The sequence below is a fragment of the Sus scrofa genome, chromosome 4, assembly GCF_000003025.6.
Source record: "Sus scrofa isolate TJ Tabasco breed Duroc chromosome 4, Sscrofa11.1, whole genome shotgun sequence".
Taxonomy (NCBI): Eukaryota; Metazoa; Chordata; class Mammalia; order Artiodactyla; family Suidae; genus Sus; species Sus scrofa.
This window is the reverse complement of record NC_010446.5, coordinates 96,298,263-96,314,505: the sequence shown is the minus strand read 5'-3', so window position 1 is coordinate 96,314,505 and position 16,243 is coordinate 96,298,263. Positions and strand designations below refer to the sequence as shown.

General features: G+C 46.8%; 1 protein-coding gene across 1 annotated transcript; it reads left to right on the top strand.

Annotated features, from left to right (window-relative positions):
• On the top strand, nucleotides 6,490–10,671 carry LOR (loricrin). The gene has a single exon (XM_013997097.2). It carries the CDS (start codon nucleotides 9,306–9,308, stop codon nucleotides 10,434–10,436), a length of 1,131 nt encoding a protein of 376 aa, XP_013852551.1. The 5' UTR covers nucleotides 6,490–9,305; the 3' UTR covers nucleotides 10,437–10,671.

Below are 16,243 nucleotides of genomic sequence, written 5' to 3'. Positions count from 1 at the left end.
GTGTTGCAGCAAGCTATGGCGTAGATCGCAGGTGCCGCTCAGATCGGGTGTTGCCATGACTGTAGTGTAGACCTCAGTTGCTCCCATTCGACCCAGAGCCCTGGAACTCCTACGTGCCATGGTTGTAAAAAGAAAAGAAAAAAAAATTACCTCTTCCAAGAAGGGTTTTCCACCCGCTTCTTTTCTCTGCGTCCCTACCCGCACCCCTCGACTCCCACAATTGGCTTCTATTGCTCTCAAGCATCCTAAGCGACTTCTTTTCCAAATGCCCCACTAAACTGCAGACTCCGTCTCTGGCCTTTCCACGTACCTTGTCACACACGCACTAAAAGATGTCCCTTCAGACCACACAATCCCAAGGGAATGAGTGGCCCAGAAGCCTTGTGAAGAGAAGACGGCATTGAAGGAGACAAGACATCTGGGGAAAAATAATGATTCTGTGGAGTTAGAGTCTTGGGGAACTGAGGCACTAGATCCTGCATGAGGAGAGACGGGAGACAAGAAGCAAGCGGGGAGGGCCCCCCACACAACAAACCTTTCTCCTTAGCTCCTGGCAGCCACTTTGTGCATATAAAGCCCCCCACCCCAATCACAGAGACAAGCGAGACCCAATGACATTCAGTAATGAGTTCTCCAGGGTACAGAGGTCCCGGGACATTAGGAAGGTCTAAGTGGGAAGACTCAGAGTGGGCAGCGAAGCACAGCCACCAAAACAAATGGTTACAAGACCAGGGAGGGGGAGTTCCCATCATGGTGCAGCAGAAATAAACCCAACTAGGATCCATGAGGATGCGGGTTCCATCCCTGGCCTCGCTCAGTGGGTTAAGGATCTGGCATTGCCGTAAGCTGTGGTGTAGGTCACAGACGCGGCTCGGATCCTGCACTGCTGTGGCTGTGGGGTAGGCCAGCAGCTGCAGCTCCGATTCGACCCCTAGCCTGGGAACCTCCATATGCTGCGGGTGCACCCCTAAAAAGACAAAAATAAATGAGAGAGAGAGAGACCATGGAGGGCACCGGGGCGTGGGAGTGATAACAACATCACATGGAAAATCAGCACCCAAAACTGAGAGTTTATATAAAAGGGAAGAATAAAACGAAAAGAAAAAAAGAGCAGGATACAAAGACTCAACAAAACCTGAACATTCGAATCAGTTGTATTTGACCTCCAGAATTATAGGTGAATATTTTTCTTTTGCTTTGCTTTTCAAATTATCTGTAGTGAGGCTACTTTTCACTTTTTGGAGGTTTATTGAAGCACAGTTGATTTACAAGGTAGTGATAATGTCGCCTGTACCACAAAGCGATTCAGTTACACAGGTGCCCACATCCATCCTCTTCCAGATTCTTTTCGCACATAGATGATCACAGAACATTGGGTAGAGTTCTCTGTGCTGTACAGCAGCTCCCCATTGGCCAGTCACTCCATATACCTCAGTGTGGAGGCTACTATTTTTTTTTTCTTTGCATTTTAGAGCAGGATGACTTACTAGAGGGTAAGAAGGCCAGTTCCACCACCAGGGGATTCACTGCCAAGGAGCATTCAGGAGCCAAATTAATCCTTCCTCTGAGACCCAAACGGATAGATGCTAATTGAGGGAGGATCTAAAGAAACGCAGCCTGTCCACATGCCTTTCTTAATCCCGTGCAATTATATCCACCCTGAGTAATGATACTCTGCAAAGGTTATTCATAACATAGGCCAACTTTCCTCACCCGGCCCCCCCTGCTCTACCCATCCCTCCTCCTCCACAGTCAGTTCAGGTGGGGAAATGCTCTCGGGTCAGAAAAGTCCCCAAATGCCTCTGATTTGAGCCCAGAGCTGGCCCTCAGGGAGATGCCAGGGTTTCCATGCTCTTTTCCAAGAGGCCACGATTCTTGTCTTTCCAGCTAGTTTTATTCCCATCACTGCCTCTGACCTTCCTCATCTCTCCCTCCTCTCTGTCCAGAGAGGGGCCCTGGGGGGGCAGGCGGGGGGGAGGTGGACAGTGCCACGCCCAAATTCACAGGACATTGGTGGTAGGGCCAGGTTCCCTCATGACCCCAAGACCTCAGAAAAGATTCTCATCTCTACCCATCGGAACAGATCCAAGACTGGCAAACCTCACAGCTCCCCTTTGCTTCAGGCCCAGCCAAGAAGATGACCGCTGGAAATAGGTGGTCAGGATTGCCGGAAGCCCTGAGCCAAGGGATATTCTGAAAACTAAGAAGGAGGAGACAATGGGGGGATCCGGCACCTTGGATGGAAGGGGCGGAGTGGGGTGGCAGGGGAGAGTGGTTTTTCTGTGAAAAAAATAAATTAGATTCGGAGTTGCCGTCATGGTGCAGTGGTTAACGAATCTGACTAGGAACCCTGAGGTTGCAGGTTTGACCCCTGGCCTTGCTCAGTGGGTTGAGGATCCGGCGTTGCCCTGAGCTGTGGTGTGGGCCGAGGACGCGGCTCGGATCCCGCGTTGCTGTGGCTCTAGCGTAGGCTGGTGGCTGCAGCTCCAATTAGACCCCTGGCCTGGGAAGCTCCATGTGCCACCGGAGCGGCCCTAGAAAGGGAAAGAAAAAAAAAAAAAAAAAAAAGGCAAAAATAAATAAACAAGTAAAGAAATAAATCAGATTCTATTTACCCTGGCTCATCTTCTTGGCTGGTCAATAAATATATATCAAATATTCGTACCAATGCCCAGCCCTGAGTTAGATGGGGATATGGAGGTTTATGAAGATCTCATCTTGCCTGGATGGTGCTTCCAGCCCAGAAGGAAAAGCCCTGGGAACCTACACAGATGTGAACAACAGTTGCACAGTCTCTCACCTTGAGCGTCTCTGAGCACCTGGATGGAACCAAACAAAGAAGCCACTAGAGACCCACCAACCAAACTGTGACCATTTCTACTCTTTAGGCAGAGGAAGGCTTGCCCCAAGTCATCCACCTAATTTCAACAGGTTCAGCTACTAAAATAACAAGTATAGCTGCAAGGGTGAGCAAAAAATTAAGACTAACCAGAAAGCCTGAGGAACAAAGGTTTACTGGCCAAGACAGAGACTAGATTTGTATTCGGATCTTCAGTAGAAAATCCTATGAACAGTTTGTGGTAAGAGAGAAGTCACACCCAAAGGCCACTGCAGCCCAGGCAATTCCTGAAAGAAACATGTAAGTACCAACAGAGAACTCAAATGCAAAATGAAAGAGCATTCACCTTGCCTTGCATTTCAAGGACCCCAGGAAAGAAGTGCATCGGTGCCTTCACCTAAAGCAGCGCATATCTGAAAAACCGGGGTTCACATTTTAGGCCAAAGAACCCAGAAGGCTACGGGGTTTGAAATGCTTTCGCTTTGGCCTTCCTGTCATATTGATTTCCAGATTCCATTTGATTTGGGATTCCCTTAAAACAACATGGATTATCCACCCACGGATGGCTGGTCTAGGAGCCCACCCTGGGCATTCTCAGACTGTCGACCATCACCACGCACAAAAGTCCTGGGAGGGCTCCTGTGACACTGCCTATCTCAGAGCAGGACTGGGGCCCACAGAGGCTGCTCACTGCCCCTCCCTGCTATAAAGTTTACACGTGAGCTCAGGAAGCAGGCCCTGAGCCCTCAGGTTACGGGGCAACTGCCCACCTGTGAAAGAGCCTCATGACATCAGCAGTTTATTTCCAGGCCCAGAGGCTAGAGCACCCAGGCCCAGCAGCTTCCTGGAGCATGTCTGCTCAGCTCAGAAATACTTTTACTGTCATTTGAACAACTCCCTGGTCCCACTGCCAACCCCTGGAGGTACTCTTGTCAGGAGAAACCAGAGTCCCAACCCGAATCGGCAGTAGAAGGGAGAACTGAGTTGGGAGGCCAGAGACCTGAGTTCTAGTCCTGGCCTTGCTCTGTGCCCTGGGGACGTGGCTTAGCCTCTCGGGGGTTTGGGTTCTTCATCGACCTCTACCAACGGTAGAAGCTGATTGGATGATCTCTATGGTCTTTCCACCTCCTGCCTCCCACCAATGCCTGGAACTGTCCCTAAGGAGAAGGGAGAAACTGTGAGAGCCATCTTTGTCCCCTGCCTCCAGAGGACATGAAACGGAACCTGAGTGGGGAGTCAGCCCTTCATTCTGCTCATATTGATCCCAAAAGGGAAGGTATGTAGTGCCTGGAAAGGAACAAGAGGTAGAATCCAAAGAACTGAGTCTGAATCCTGGCTTTGGGACTTTAAGCAGACGTATGGGCCTTGATGAGCCACCTCCTCATCTAGGGAATAAGGATGACATACCCCTGAGCACACAGGACCATTGTGAGAGATGAACAAGGCACATAGGTGACAGCGGTCCTTAAAGCCCGGTGTCTGCTCCCACAGGAAGTATGCAAGCCAGGCAGCATTGGCCCTGAGTGCACTGCTCACCCTGCCTGCGGCTACAAGCTCTTCAGGAACACAGACCAGGTCCGCTGTGGGCAAGGATGAGCTCCAAAAGCACCCAAGAGACACATGTCAAGAGTCAATATGTCCTGCTAAGGCCCCAGGAGGTTATAAACCCATTTTAGGATGCAGAGTAAAGAATTAATGAGGGCGTTCCCATCGTGGCTCAGCAGAAGCAAATCCGACCAGTGTCCATGAGGATGAGGGTTCGATCCCTGGCCTCCATCCATGGCTTAAGGATCCAGTGTTGCCATGAGCTGTGGTGTAGGTTGCAGACGCAGTTCACATTGCTGTGGCTGTGGTGCAGGCCGGCAGTTGTAGCTCCAATTTGATCCCTAGCCTGGGAACCTCCATATGCCACAGGTGTGGCCCTAAAAAGAAAAAAAAAAAAAAAACTAATGAGGACCCTGGATTCAAAGACAGTTCTAACTTGCCAAAGGCTACTGTGACATTAGCAGACTGTGACAGGACAATCACTTCTTAAGGCCTTGGAAAAGAAAAGTGGGGAGGGGGATGGAAGCAGTGGGCGGGATGAACCCCAGGAAGCTTCCTGGAGAAGGAATTACAGCAGCTGGGATCCACAGAGAGCTGTCCTTCTCCCAGACCTCTAAGGCTGCACACCCAGAAAGGCTGGAGAGAGGAGATGAATGGCAGCCCAGGTGGGTGCCCGGGGCTCAGAGGCGCCTCCAGGGCCGGGATTCTAAGAGAAAACTTTGCCCAGTGAATGTAAACAACACTAAGGGCTTACAAACTCTATGCCTCTCCTGTCTATACTTCCAAACCCCTGCCCTTGGTCCATTATATATATTTTTTTTTTTTTTTTTTTTTTTTTTTTTTTTTTTGCCGTACCAGCAGCATATGAAGGTTCCCAGGCAGGGTTCCAATCGGATCTAAAGCTGCTGGCCTACACCACAGCTACAGCAACTCAGGATCTGAGCCGTGTCTGCAACCTACACCACAGCTCACCGCAACGCCGGATCCTTAACACACTGAGCAAGGTGAGGGATTGGACCTGCATCTTCATGGATGCCAGACAGATTTGTTCCTGATGAGCCATGACGGGAATTCCGGGTCCCTTATATTCTTTACAAACTATCCCTTGCCCTTCTCCCCTCAGTTAGGTAGATTTTCAGCACTCAGCCATGAGAATGTGTGTGTGAAGTTTTAGATACTTAAAGATTATAATGAGCAGACTTCTATCAGACTGAGGGCCCCCTAAGCTCAAGACCTGTAACCTCCTCTCACACTGTGGATCGCCTGTGGACAGGGACCAGGTCCCATCTCCCAGAGGGCTGACTCAAGAAATCCCCTTAATTCCATCAAGATTTACTGAGCACCTACTAATGCCTGCTTGTGAAACATTTACTTTATAGTACTCTGGTATCAGCTGGACTAATGAATAAAGCATTAGGATATTAATTCTGATAGAAAGAAAATATCATATATTTCTTGAGAAGAACAGGAATCCTCCAAACCAACATGAGCAATTTCATAATTATTAGCTCTTTGGAGCCATCTCCAAACTTGGGAATTTCATAAAGTAACATCTCCTTCAATAAATGTGATAATCAAATTATATTTAGCCAAATTTCATTCTGACAAGTAAGGACATGAAAGAAACAACGACCTCTGGTGAGCATGGCTTTTAAAAGAAATGGAGTTTTAACGCACATACCAAAGCAAAAAATGTAGGAGGGCCATAACTTCAAAATTAGACTTTCCTTCTTACAAACACACGGCTGACCTCCTTGAATTTACATTTTCCCAAGGACTAGGGAACACACAGTAATGGGTCGACGTGGGCCCACAGATCAGCGCAGGAACCACGGTCTATTTTCTCCCTTTCTCCTGCGAATTTGATTAAATAAAACTCCTATTATACCCACAGCAGTCATCTAGTTAGAAGAGCCTGTTTCCCTCCCAAATCTCCAGCGTGCCTCCGCTTCAAGTTAAAAGGGCTTTCTCCAACAGATCCTGGCTTCTCCCTCTGGCTCTTCTCTCAGGAGGGGAGCACCTGGGTTCCTCCCAGGTTCACCTGGGTGCCTGTTGTCCACACTAAAACTAGTGCCACAAGTTTCTGAAGGCCACAGTGTAGTCAGATCGTTTGGGTCATTAAAACTCCACCGTAATTAACAGCCAATTTGTTATTGGAGCTGTCATTTCAATACATAGCTGGGTGGAACGAGGTTCGAATGTGGTATCTGAAACAATAGCAATTGAGTCCCAGTGATGAAAGAAGAGAGCAAAATGCTGCTCTTCATACACAGAGTTGATGCTACTGGTCCAGCATCAACTGGAAATTTTTGAGTTATTTTCCTAGATGAGAGCCTGCCTCGAGCCATCTGTGGACTCCCTCCTGGCACTGGCAAAACAGGTATTACCATTCCTATCTGATAGACAAGGCAACGGGGCATCAGAAAGTCTGTTCATTCAAGAGTCAACTAATGCTTATTAAGTGCCTGCTAGGTGTAGGCACTGGATAAGCGGCTGTGACTTTGCACAAGGTGACACAGCTGGCAAGTTACATAGGGAGCACCCAAACCCAGCCACCTCATCTCAAGTCCATTCCATTCCACGCCTGCCTCTTAGGCTGAGATCAGTGTTAATGCACGAGACAACAGGACTCCAGAGCCCCACAGGGAGAAGGACCACAGGGTCAATCTCTTGACTTGCTCCTCTGCAAAGAAAATCAGTCGTGAGGATCAGTATTTTTCAGACATTCACTGTTTCCAGGAATAAATCAAAGGAGCCACCACTGTCCCATTATTTATAGTGCTGTCCAGGGTGTGCGGCCCAGAACGGTGCTGGGGACTCACTCTCTCAAGCCAGGGAGCAAGACTGTGAAGCACACATGAAACCCTGGGGGAGAACCTTTTGGCAAAGGAGAGACAGGATCTCTCTAAAGTTCTGAAGGGTCTTGTTAAACAACGAGGTCCTACTGCACAGCACAGGGAACTATAGCCAACATCCTGTGATAAACCACCATGGGAAAGAATATGAAAAAGAATATGTGTGTGCGTGTGTGTGTATGTGTGCGCGTAACTGAATCATATGTGTGTGTGTATAACTGAATCACTTTGCTGTACAGAAAAAATTAACACAACATTAGAAATCAACCATACTTCAATATAATAGAATTTTTAAAATAAATAAGTAAAGTTTGGGGGCGGGTTCCGAAGCCGAACAGAGGGATCTGAAAGGTCCTATGCCTTGGACCAAGGGCTGAGATCTCCAGCGTGACTCTCTTGGGCTGCTGAAGAGTCTGAGACCCATTCCTCAAGCACCACCCTTTGGTTATGGCATGTGCACCATGCCAGAGGTTTTGGAAACAATGTCTGCCATCCACTCTGGGTGGCCGTCCCCCACTGGCCAGCCTGCTGCACAGTTGCATCAGAGAAGGGGCCAGTCACACACGAGGCTGCTTATGTCAAGAATGCCAAAATCTTCATAAATGGGCCACCCTGAATGGGCTGCAATCAAAGGGAGGTGGGGCAACAGCCATAGGTCACGTAACATGACAGGCTGGCCCAGATCAATACAGATGAGTCAGGAATCAAGAGTATAAAACTGCAGGAGCTCCAGTGCTTCTCACACAGCCAGCATCTCCTCTCCTCACTCACCCTTCCTCGTGCTTTGGGTAAGTGTGGGTTCTACTGGCTCTCATCTTCCCAGCTGGTCTTACCCAGGCCTGCATGGGCTATATGGACCAGGGGGCAAACAGGCAAGGCCTCTCTCCCCTTGGGGACCTACAGGACCTCTGCTTTATGACTGCATTCACATTTAGAGGGGCTTCAGGCAGGAAAGTGAGCAGAGCTGCTGCTGTGCAGATGGTGCTTCTGATCTTCTGGCCAGAAAGTAAACGCCACAAAGATGATCTCCTGCCACTCTGGCACCCCTGTAGGAGCACGCTCAGTGCTGAGCACAGAAGGGCATTCTGCAGAGACTGTCCCAGGCAGCCTGCGAATGAGCTGGATGGACCTAGTGAACCTGTAAGGACGAGAAGCTGAATGTAATCTCAGAGGACAGGAAGAATGATTCAGAGAATGCTGCAGATGGGGGAGATTTTAGGAGTCACAGGCACCCCATGCCTGTTATACACAAGATATTCTGAGAGAGAAATGACTTGTGAGCTGCTGGGACTCAACTTTCTGCTCATTATGGTCCCCTTATCCAAGGCTGGACATAAGCAAAACTGGTAACTTCCAGTCAGAGATGCTGGGTGAAAGGACCATTGGGGTCCTCTGTCCTGACAGGACCATGGGGGAGCCTGCCTTTTCTGATAACTGACCTGAGATCAGAGCTGAGCTCAGTGGAACAGACCAAGAGTTTGAACTAATACTCTTTTGCAGAGAATGGGGTGCAAAAGCCCTCTTGGTGTTCAGACAAACTTCCCTCTGTTGTGCCAGGGATGGGTAAAATCCCTCCCCCGCCCCCAGGTGGAGGTTTCTGGTAATTTTCTATTTGCCCTCAGAATCCCTGTTGGCAACAGAGGAAAACTGAGAAGTGAAATGCTCAAACTATTCCATTTTACAGGAAGTGAGGGAACAGGCAAACTGTGGGCCATTTGCCACAAGATCACACAGCAGAGGCCAGAGGCAGAGCTGGGAGAGAAAGAGAAATGGGCACCACTAAGTGGGCTATTTAAAGCTTGGTAAAGACTTTGGATACCGACTTCAGCTACAAGGGGGGCAGACACCAGAAGTAAGAAAGGCTACAGCTCTATTATCTATAAAAAGGTCACCACACCAAAAACCTATAAAAATGAAAAGATAAAGCTTGGCAGGAGGAGCAAAACTCTATTCTAAAAGCACTAAATCTAGAATTTCCAGCTGAGCGTGCTCTCCTGGATTTGATCAGAGAAGTATCAAGCCTGGCCCAGGCAGTGCTGGTCAGAGGATGATGGGCGTTGCCATGGATGCAGCTGCCTCTGCCACTGCATCCTCTTGCAGCTGGTCCAGTGATGCTCTCTGCTTTCCTTCCAGGGTTCGGTTTCTTCTTAAGCAAGATGTCATACCAGAAAAAGCAACCCACCCCCCAGCCCCCAGTGGATTGCGGGAAGACCTCTGGAGGCGGCGGCGGCGGCGGCGGCGGCGGCAGTGGTGGTGGCTGTGTCTTCTATAGCGGCGGCGGCGGCGGCGGCGGCGGCTACTCTGGTGGCGGCGGTTCAGGTGGTTGCAGCGGCGGCAGTTCCGGTGGAAGCATCAAGTACTCTGGCGGCGGCGGCGGCGGCGGCGGCGGCGGCAGCTGCTATGGGGGCGGCGGCAGCTCCGGCTGTGGAGGCTACTCTGGCGGCGGCGGTTCGGCTGGTTGCGGCGGCGGCGGCGGCGGCGGCTCCGGTGGAAGCATCAAGTACTCCGGCGGTGGCGGCAGCTCCGGCTGCGGAGGCTACTCTGGCGGCGGCGGTTCAGGTGGTTGCGGCGGCGGCGGCGGCGGCGGCAGCGGCGGCTCCGGTGGAAGCATCAAGTACTCCGGCGGTGGCGGCAGCTCCGGCTGCGGAGGCTACTCTGGCGGCGGCGGCTCCTCCGGGGGCGGCTGCTATCCTAGCGGCGGCGGCTCCTCCGGGGGTGGCTGCTATCCTAGCGGCGGCGGCTCCTCCGGGGGCGGCTCCTCTGGCCAGCAGGTCCAGTGCCAGAGCTACGGAGGCGTCTCTAGCGGCGGCTCCGCCGGAGGCAGCTCGGGATGCGGCGGCGGATCCTCGGGTGGCGGCTCCGGCTGCGGCGGAGGCTCCTCTGGCGGTGGCTCCGGCTACTACTCGTCCTCGCAGCAGACCTCCCAGACCTCGTGCTTGCCCAGCCAGGGCTACGGAGGAGGGTCGTCCGGCGGCAGCTGCGGCGGCTCGTCCGGGGGCGGCGACTGCTACTTCCCCAGCTGCGGGGGCGGTGGGGGTGGCGGCGGCTCCGGCTGCGGGGGTGGCTCCTCTGGGGGCGGCGGCGGCGGCTCCGGCTGCGGCGGCGGCTCCTCCGGGGGTGGCTCCGGGGGTGGCAAGGGCGTCCCGGTCTGCCACCAGACCCAGCAGAAGCAGGCGCCTACCTGGCCGTGCAAGTAAGGCCCCCTGGACGCCACGGAGGCGATGGAGCTGGAGGTGTTCTCCGTGGGCGCCGATGGGCCTAGCGCTCTCATGATATTGCCTTGAGGTTCTCAATCCGCATCTTAATCCACCCAGAAGAAGCCACTGAGCTGTGGAGCTGCATCTTGTTCTGCAGTTTTCCCTCCTTGGTTTCTGTACAACTACCTCCCGACTCCAGTGCCTTCTCAGTCAATAAATGTGCAAGTCATGAGAATTTCTGTGTGTCCAGGCATCTTTGTAGCTTCCAAATTCGTTCATTCCATTCCATTCGTCTCTTTCCTATCATTTACTCATTCACAGGAACACTCATGAAACAAATAGATTTATTCTATTGGGAGAGGGTGGGTGGAGAGATGGGAGTCAGCAGGAGAGGAATGGATGGAACCAAGAACCGAAAATGTGAATACTCTGATGTACGGCTTAAAATCATGAGGTGATCCCAAAATGCAAAGATCCTGGAAAGATCCTTTAATAAACACTCTCTCCCCACCTCTGCACCACCACCACCTGCCCCCGTGGGTTGGGCACACCATGGGTCTCCTCCAGTGCTTTTTTAAGACAGGGCTGCCTTGCACCTTTAGATGCAATTAGGGAAAGAAGAACAAACAAAAGCCAAAGTTAGTAGAAGGAAGGAAATCATAAAGATCAGAACAGAAATAAATGAAATAGAGACTAAACAAGCAATAGAAAAGATCAATGAAACTAAAATCTGTTTCTTTGAAAAGATAAATAAAATTGATAAACCTTTAGCCAGACTCACCACGAAAAAAAAGAGAGAGGGCCCAAATCGATAAAATCAGAAATGAAAAAGAAGTTACAACTGGCACCGCAGAAATACAGTCACAAGAGACTACTGCAAGCAACTATACACCAATCAAATGGACAACCTAAAGGAAATGAACAAATTCTTAGAAAGTTACAGTTTCCAACAACTGAACCAGGATGAAATAGAAAAGATGAACAAACCCATCAATTACCAACACCGAAACTGAGTCAGTCCTTTTAATACTTCCAGCAAGCAAAGGTCCAGGACCAGATGGCTTCAGGTGAGGTCTACTGAACATTTAGAGAAGAATTAACACCTGTCCTTCTGGAACTATTCCACAAAATTACAGAGGAAGGAACACTTCCTAACTCATTCTATGAAGCTTTGGTATCACCCTGATACCAAAACCAAAGATCTCACACACACACACACACACACACACACAAAAGAAAATGACAGGCTAATATCATTGATGAACATAGATGCAAAAATTCTCAATAAAATACTAGTAAACGGACTCCGACAATACATTAAGAGGATGCTACATAATGAGCAAGTGGGATTTTCCCAGGGATGCAAGGATTTTTGACATAAATTCAGCAATATATTTTTGGATCCATCTCCTGGAGTAATGGAAATAAAAACAAAAGTAAACAAATAGAACCTAATTAAACTTAAAAGCTTTTGCAAAGGAAAAGGAAACAAACAAACAAAGACAGCCTATGAACTGGGAGAAAATACTTTCCAACCATGCAACTGACAAGGGATTAAGTTCCAAAATTTATGTATGGCTCATACACCTCAATATCAAAACAAGCAAATCAAAAAGTGGGAAGATCTAAATAGACACTTCTCTAAAGAAGACACATAGATTGCCAAGAGGCACTTGAAAAGGTATTCAACATCATTTATTATTAGAGAAGCGCTAATCAATACTTCAACAAAGTTACCACCTCACACCAATCTGAATGGCCATCATCAAAAAGCCTACAAATAAATTCTGGAAAGGGTGTGGAGAAAAGTGAACCTTCCTACACTGTTGGTGGGAATGTAAATTGGTACAGCCATTGTGCAGAATAGTATGGTAGTTCCTTAAAAAACTAAAAATAAAGTTACCATATGATCCAGCGATGCCACTCCTGAGCCTATGTCCAGAGAAAACTTGAATTTGAAAAGATACACGTACCTGTATGTTCAAAACAGCACTACTTACAATAGCCAAGACATGGAAGCAACATAAGTGTCCATCAATAGAGGAAAGGATGAAGAAGATGTGGTACACATATACAGTGGACTATTACTCTGCCGTAAAAAAGAATGAAATAATGCCATTCACAGCAACATGGATGGACATAGAGATTATCATATTGACTGAAGTAAGTCTGAGGGAGAAAGACAAATAGCATATGATATCACTTATATGTGGAATCTAAGAAAATGATACAAATAAACTTATTTATAAAACAGAAATAGGCCCACAGACACAGAAAACAAGTTTATGGTTACAAAAGGGGGAATGAGGAGAGGGATAAATTAGGAGTTTGGGATTAAAATATATATACTACTATATATAAAATAGATGACCAACAAGGACCTACTGTATAGCACAGGAGACTATTTATACCTTGTAGTAACCTGTAATGGAAAATAATCTGAGAAGGGAATTATATATAACATATACATACATATATATAATTATATACATATATATATACACACACGTGTATATATATATATATGTATATATATAACTGAATCACTTTGCTCTACACTTGAATCCAACACAATATTGTAAACTAACTATATTTCAATAAAATTTTTTAAAAGACAGAGTTCATGCTACCTGGACTCACAGGAGAAGGAATAATCCTAGCAGATATTTATGAGCCTCTACAGCGTGTAAGACCCTTTACTAGGCACCTGCAGAGATCGGAGGAAACAGAGGAGCTGTTTCCTGCTCTCTTGAAGGAGCTTCACCCAACTTAGGAACCTACAGCATAAGTGTATGAGATGCTAAACACCAGCACCAGAGAGGTCACGAGGAGACAGGGGAAGCACTCCAATGAACAAGGAAGAAACAACAGCTGCTCTTTTCATTGCACAGCCTTCAAAAGAGATGTAAAGCATCAGCCTGGCCAGGAACTCTACAGGTCCCATTTCACATCCTGATTCAACCAACTCTAGGTTAATGCTGACTTACTGCTTTACTCAGAGCAAAACACCTGCTATCTCAAAAAGCCAAGGTTCTCTCGCTGCTGGAGTCAAAAAGACAAGTTATCCTTCGCCAATTACAGTCACCACCGCCTTCATCATTACAACAGTAACTTACAGAAATGAAAACAGGTAGCAGGCTTAGAGATCTTGTAGTTGATTGACTGTGTTATTTTTATATATTTTTTTAATGAAAGTAGGAGATCCCTTCGTGGCTTAGTGGTTAATGAATCTGACTAGGATCCATAAGGACGCAGGTTCAATCCCTGGCCTCGCTCAGTGGGTTAAGGATCCAGTATTGCCATGAGCTGTGGTGTATGTTGCAGACTCGGCTTGGATCTGGCGTTTCTGTGGCTGCAGCAGCTACAGCTCCGATTTGACCCCTAGCCTGGGAACCTCCTTGTGCTGCAGGTGTGGCCCTAAAAAGCAGAAAGAAAAAGAAAAAACAGCATTATAAAAATCCTCCACAAGAAATTACAAACACTTGAAACAAATGAAAAAAAAAGTCTTGCCAAAGAAATAGATGATATAAAAAAAATCAAGTGGAAATTTTTAGAAGAAAAACATACAATAACCAATCATAGAACTGAATATTAGAAGTGAAAATTATAAAACGCCCCAGATTAGACTCACAGCAGAATGGAGATGACAAAATAAAGAATCAGTGTAATTGTTACACCAAGTGTAACGTGTTCCTTTCCTTGGACTGATTTTTAAATGTGTTCTCTCCATCCTTGTTTGTCAGTAGTTTTGACTGAAATAGACTGAGGATGGTCTCTTTTGTATTTTTCCTGATTCTCCAAGTTTCTTTTTTTTTACCATTTTTTTTATTACTCAAATGAATTTATCACATCCATAGTTGTATAATGATCATAACAATCTGATTTCATAGGATTTCCATCCCACAGCCTAAGAACATCCCCTCACCTCCCAAACTGTCTCCTCCGGAGACCATAAGTTTTTCAATGTCTGTGAGTCAGCATCTGTTCTGCAAAGTTCCGTCTGTCCTTTTTTCAGGTTCCACATGTCAGTGAAAGCATTTGATGTTGGTGTCTCCTTGTATGGCTGACTTCACTTAGCATGATAGTTTCTAGGTCCATCCATGTTGCTGAGAATGCCAGTATTTCGTTCTTTTTAATGGCTGAGTAATATTCCATTGTGTATATGTACCATCTCCAAGTTTCTTTTATCTGTGGTTTAATGTGTTTCATTAATTTTTTAAATATTTTTTAACATAGCTTCCTCAAAGATTTATTCTTCCCTTCTTCCCCTGCCTCTTTTCCTTTTCTCCTGGAACTCTACACATTTGTTTGCTAACTTACTATTGTCCCACAAGAGTTTTTTGTGGCTTTGTTTTGTCTTTTTAGGGCCACACCCATGGCATATGGAAGTTCCCAGACTAGGGGTTCAATCAGAGCTGCAGCCGCCAGCCTACTGCACAGCCATAGCAACTTGGAATCCGAGCCACATCTGCAACCTACACCGCAGCTCATGACAACACTGGAGCCTTAACCCACTGAGCAGGGCAGGGGGTCGAACCTGCGTCCTCATGGATACTAGTCAAGCTAAGCCACAACGGGAACTGCTGTCGCAAAAGTCTATAAACACTCTGTTCTGTTTTGTTTATTCTTTCTTCCCCTTCTATTTCAATATGAGTAATTTCTATTTACCTTTAAGTTTCCTGATTCTTCTGCTGAATTCAGACCTCTGTGAAGTTGATCCACTGAACTTTTAACTTCAAATATTGTACCTTTTACTTTAGGTATTTATTATACATTTGTTTCTTTCGAAGTTGATTTTACTACTAAGATTCCACATCTGATTACCTATTTTGACCATTTTTCCTTCTAATTCTTTATCATATTGTTAATTGCTTTAAAGTCTGCTAAGTCCACCACCAGGTCATCTCTTGATCCACTTGGTTTTTGTTGTTTTGTTTTTTACAAGGAGAGTTGTTTTGGAGGTTTTTTTTGTTTTTTGTTGTTGTTTTTTTTTTTCTTTTTAGGACTGCACCCATGGCATATGGAAGCTCCCAGGCTAGGGGTCAAATTGGAGCTGCAGCTGCCAGCTTAAGCCACAGCCACAGCCACAGCCACAGCCTCGCAGGATCTGAGCTGTGTCTGTGACCTACACCACAACTCACGGCAACAGGCCAGGCAGGGATCAAACCTACATCCTCATGGATACTGGCCGGGTTCTTAACCCACTGAGCCACAATGGTAACGCCTAATAATGTTGAGAATTTTGGTTCTACTTTCTTTCTCTAGAAGGCTATTGATTTTTGTTCTGGGAGGCAGTTACATTACTAGCAGATTATCTTAATTTTGTAACACTCTTTTCCTGCATTACAGTTCTTTTTTATAGAGAAAATATATCTTTTTGTTTTCTTTTTAAAACCGTTAAATATCTCATATATTTAAAGGGTACGCATTGTATCATTACAGTCTAAAACAATAATAAAATGAACACCCCGACAATTAAAATATATTCAACATACATCTTAAGAAATAGATAATTACCAGTAGCTGAGAAGCCTATTGGGTACCTCCTCCCAGTCAGAACTTCCAATTCCCACCTCACCTTGAATTTATGAAAGTCATTTCCTTATGTTTACAATATGTATAATGATACCTAAATCATATGTTTCATTTGACCACATTTTTATATTTACATAAGGTGGTTCATACTTTATGTTATCTATGATATGCTTATTTCACTTACCATTAAGCTTTTAAGATGAACCAATTTTGAAGCAGAGAACTAATCTTTGTTTTCCCTGCTATATAGTCTTCTACATGTGGCTATAGCA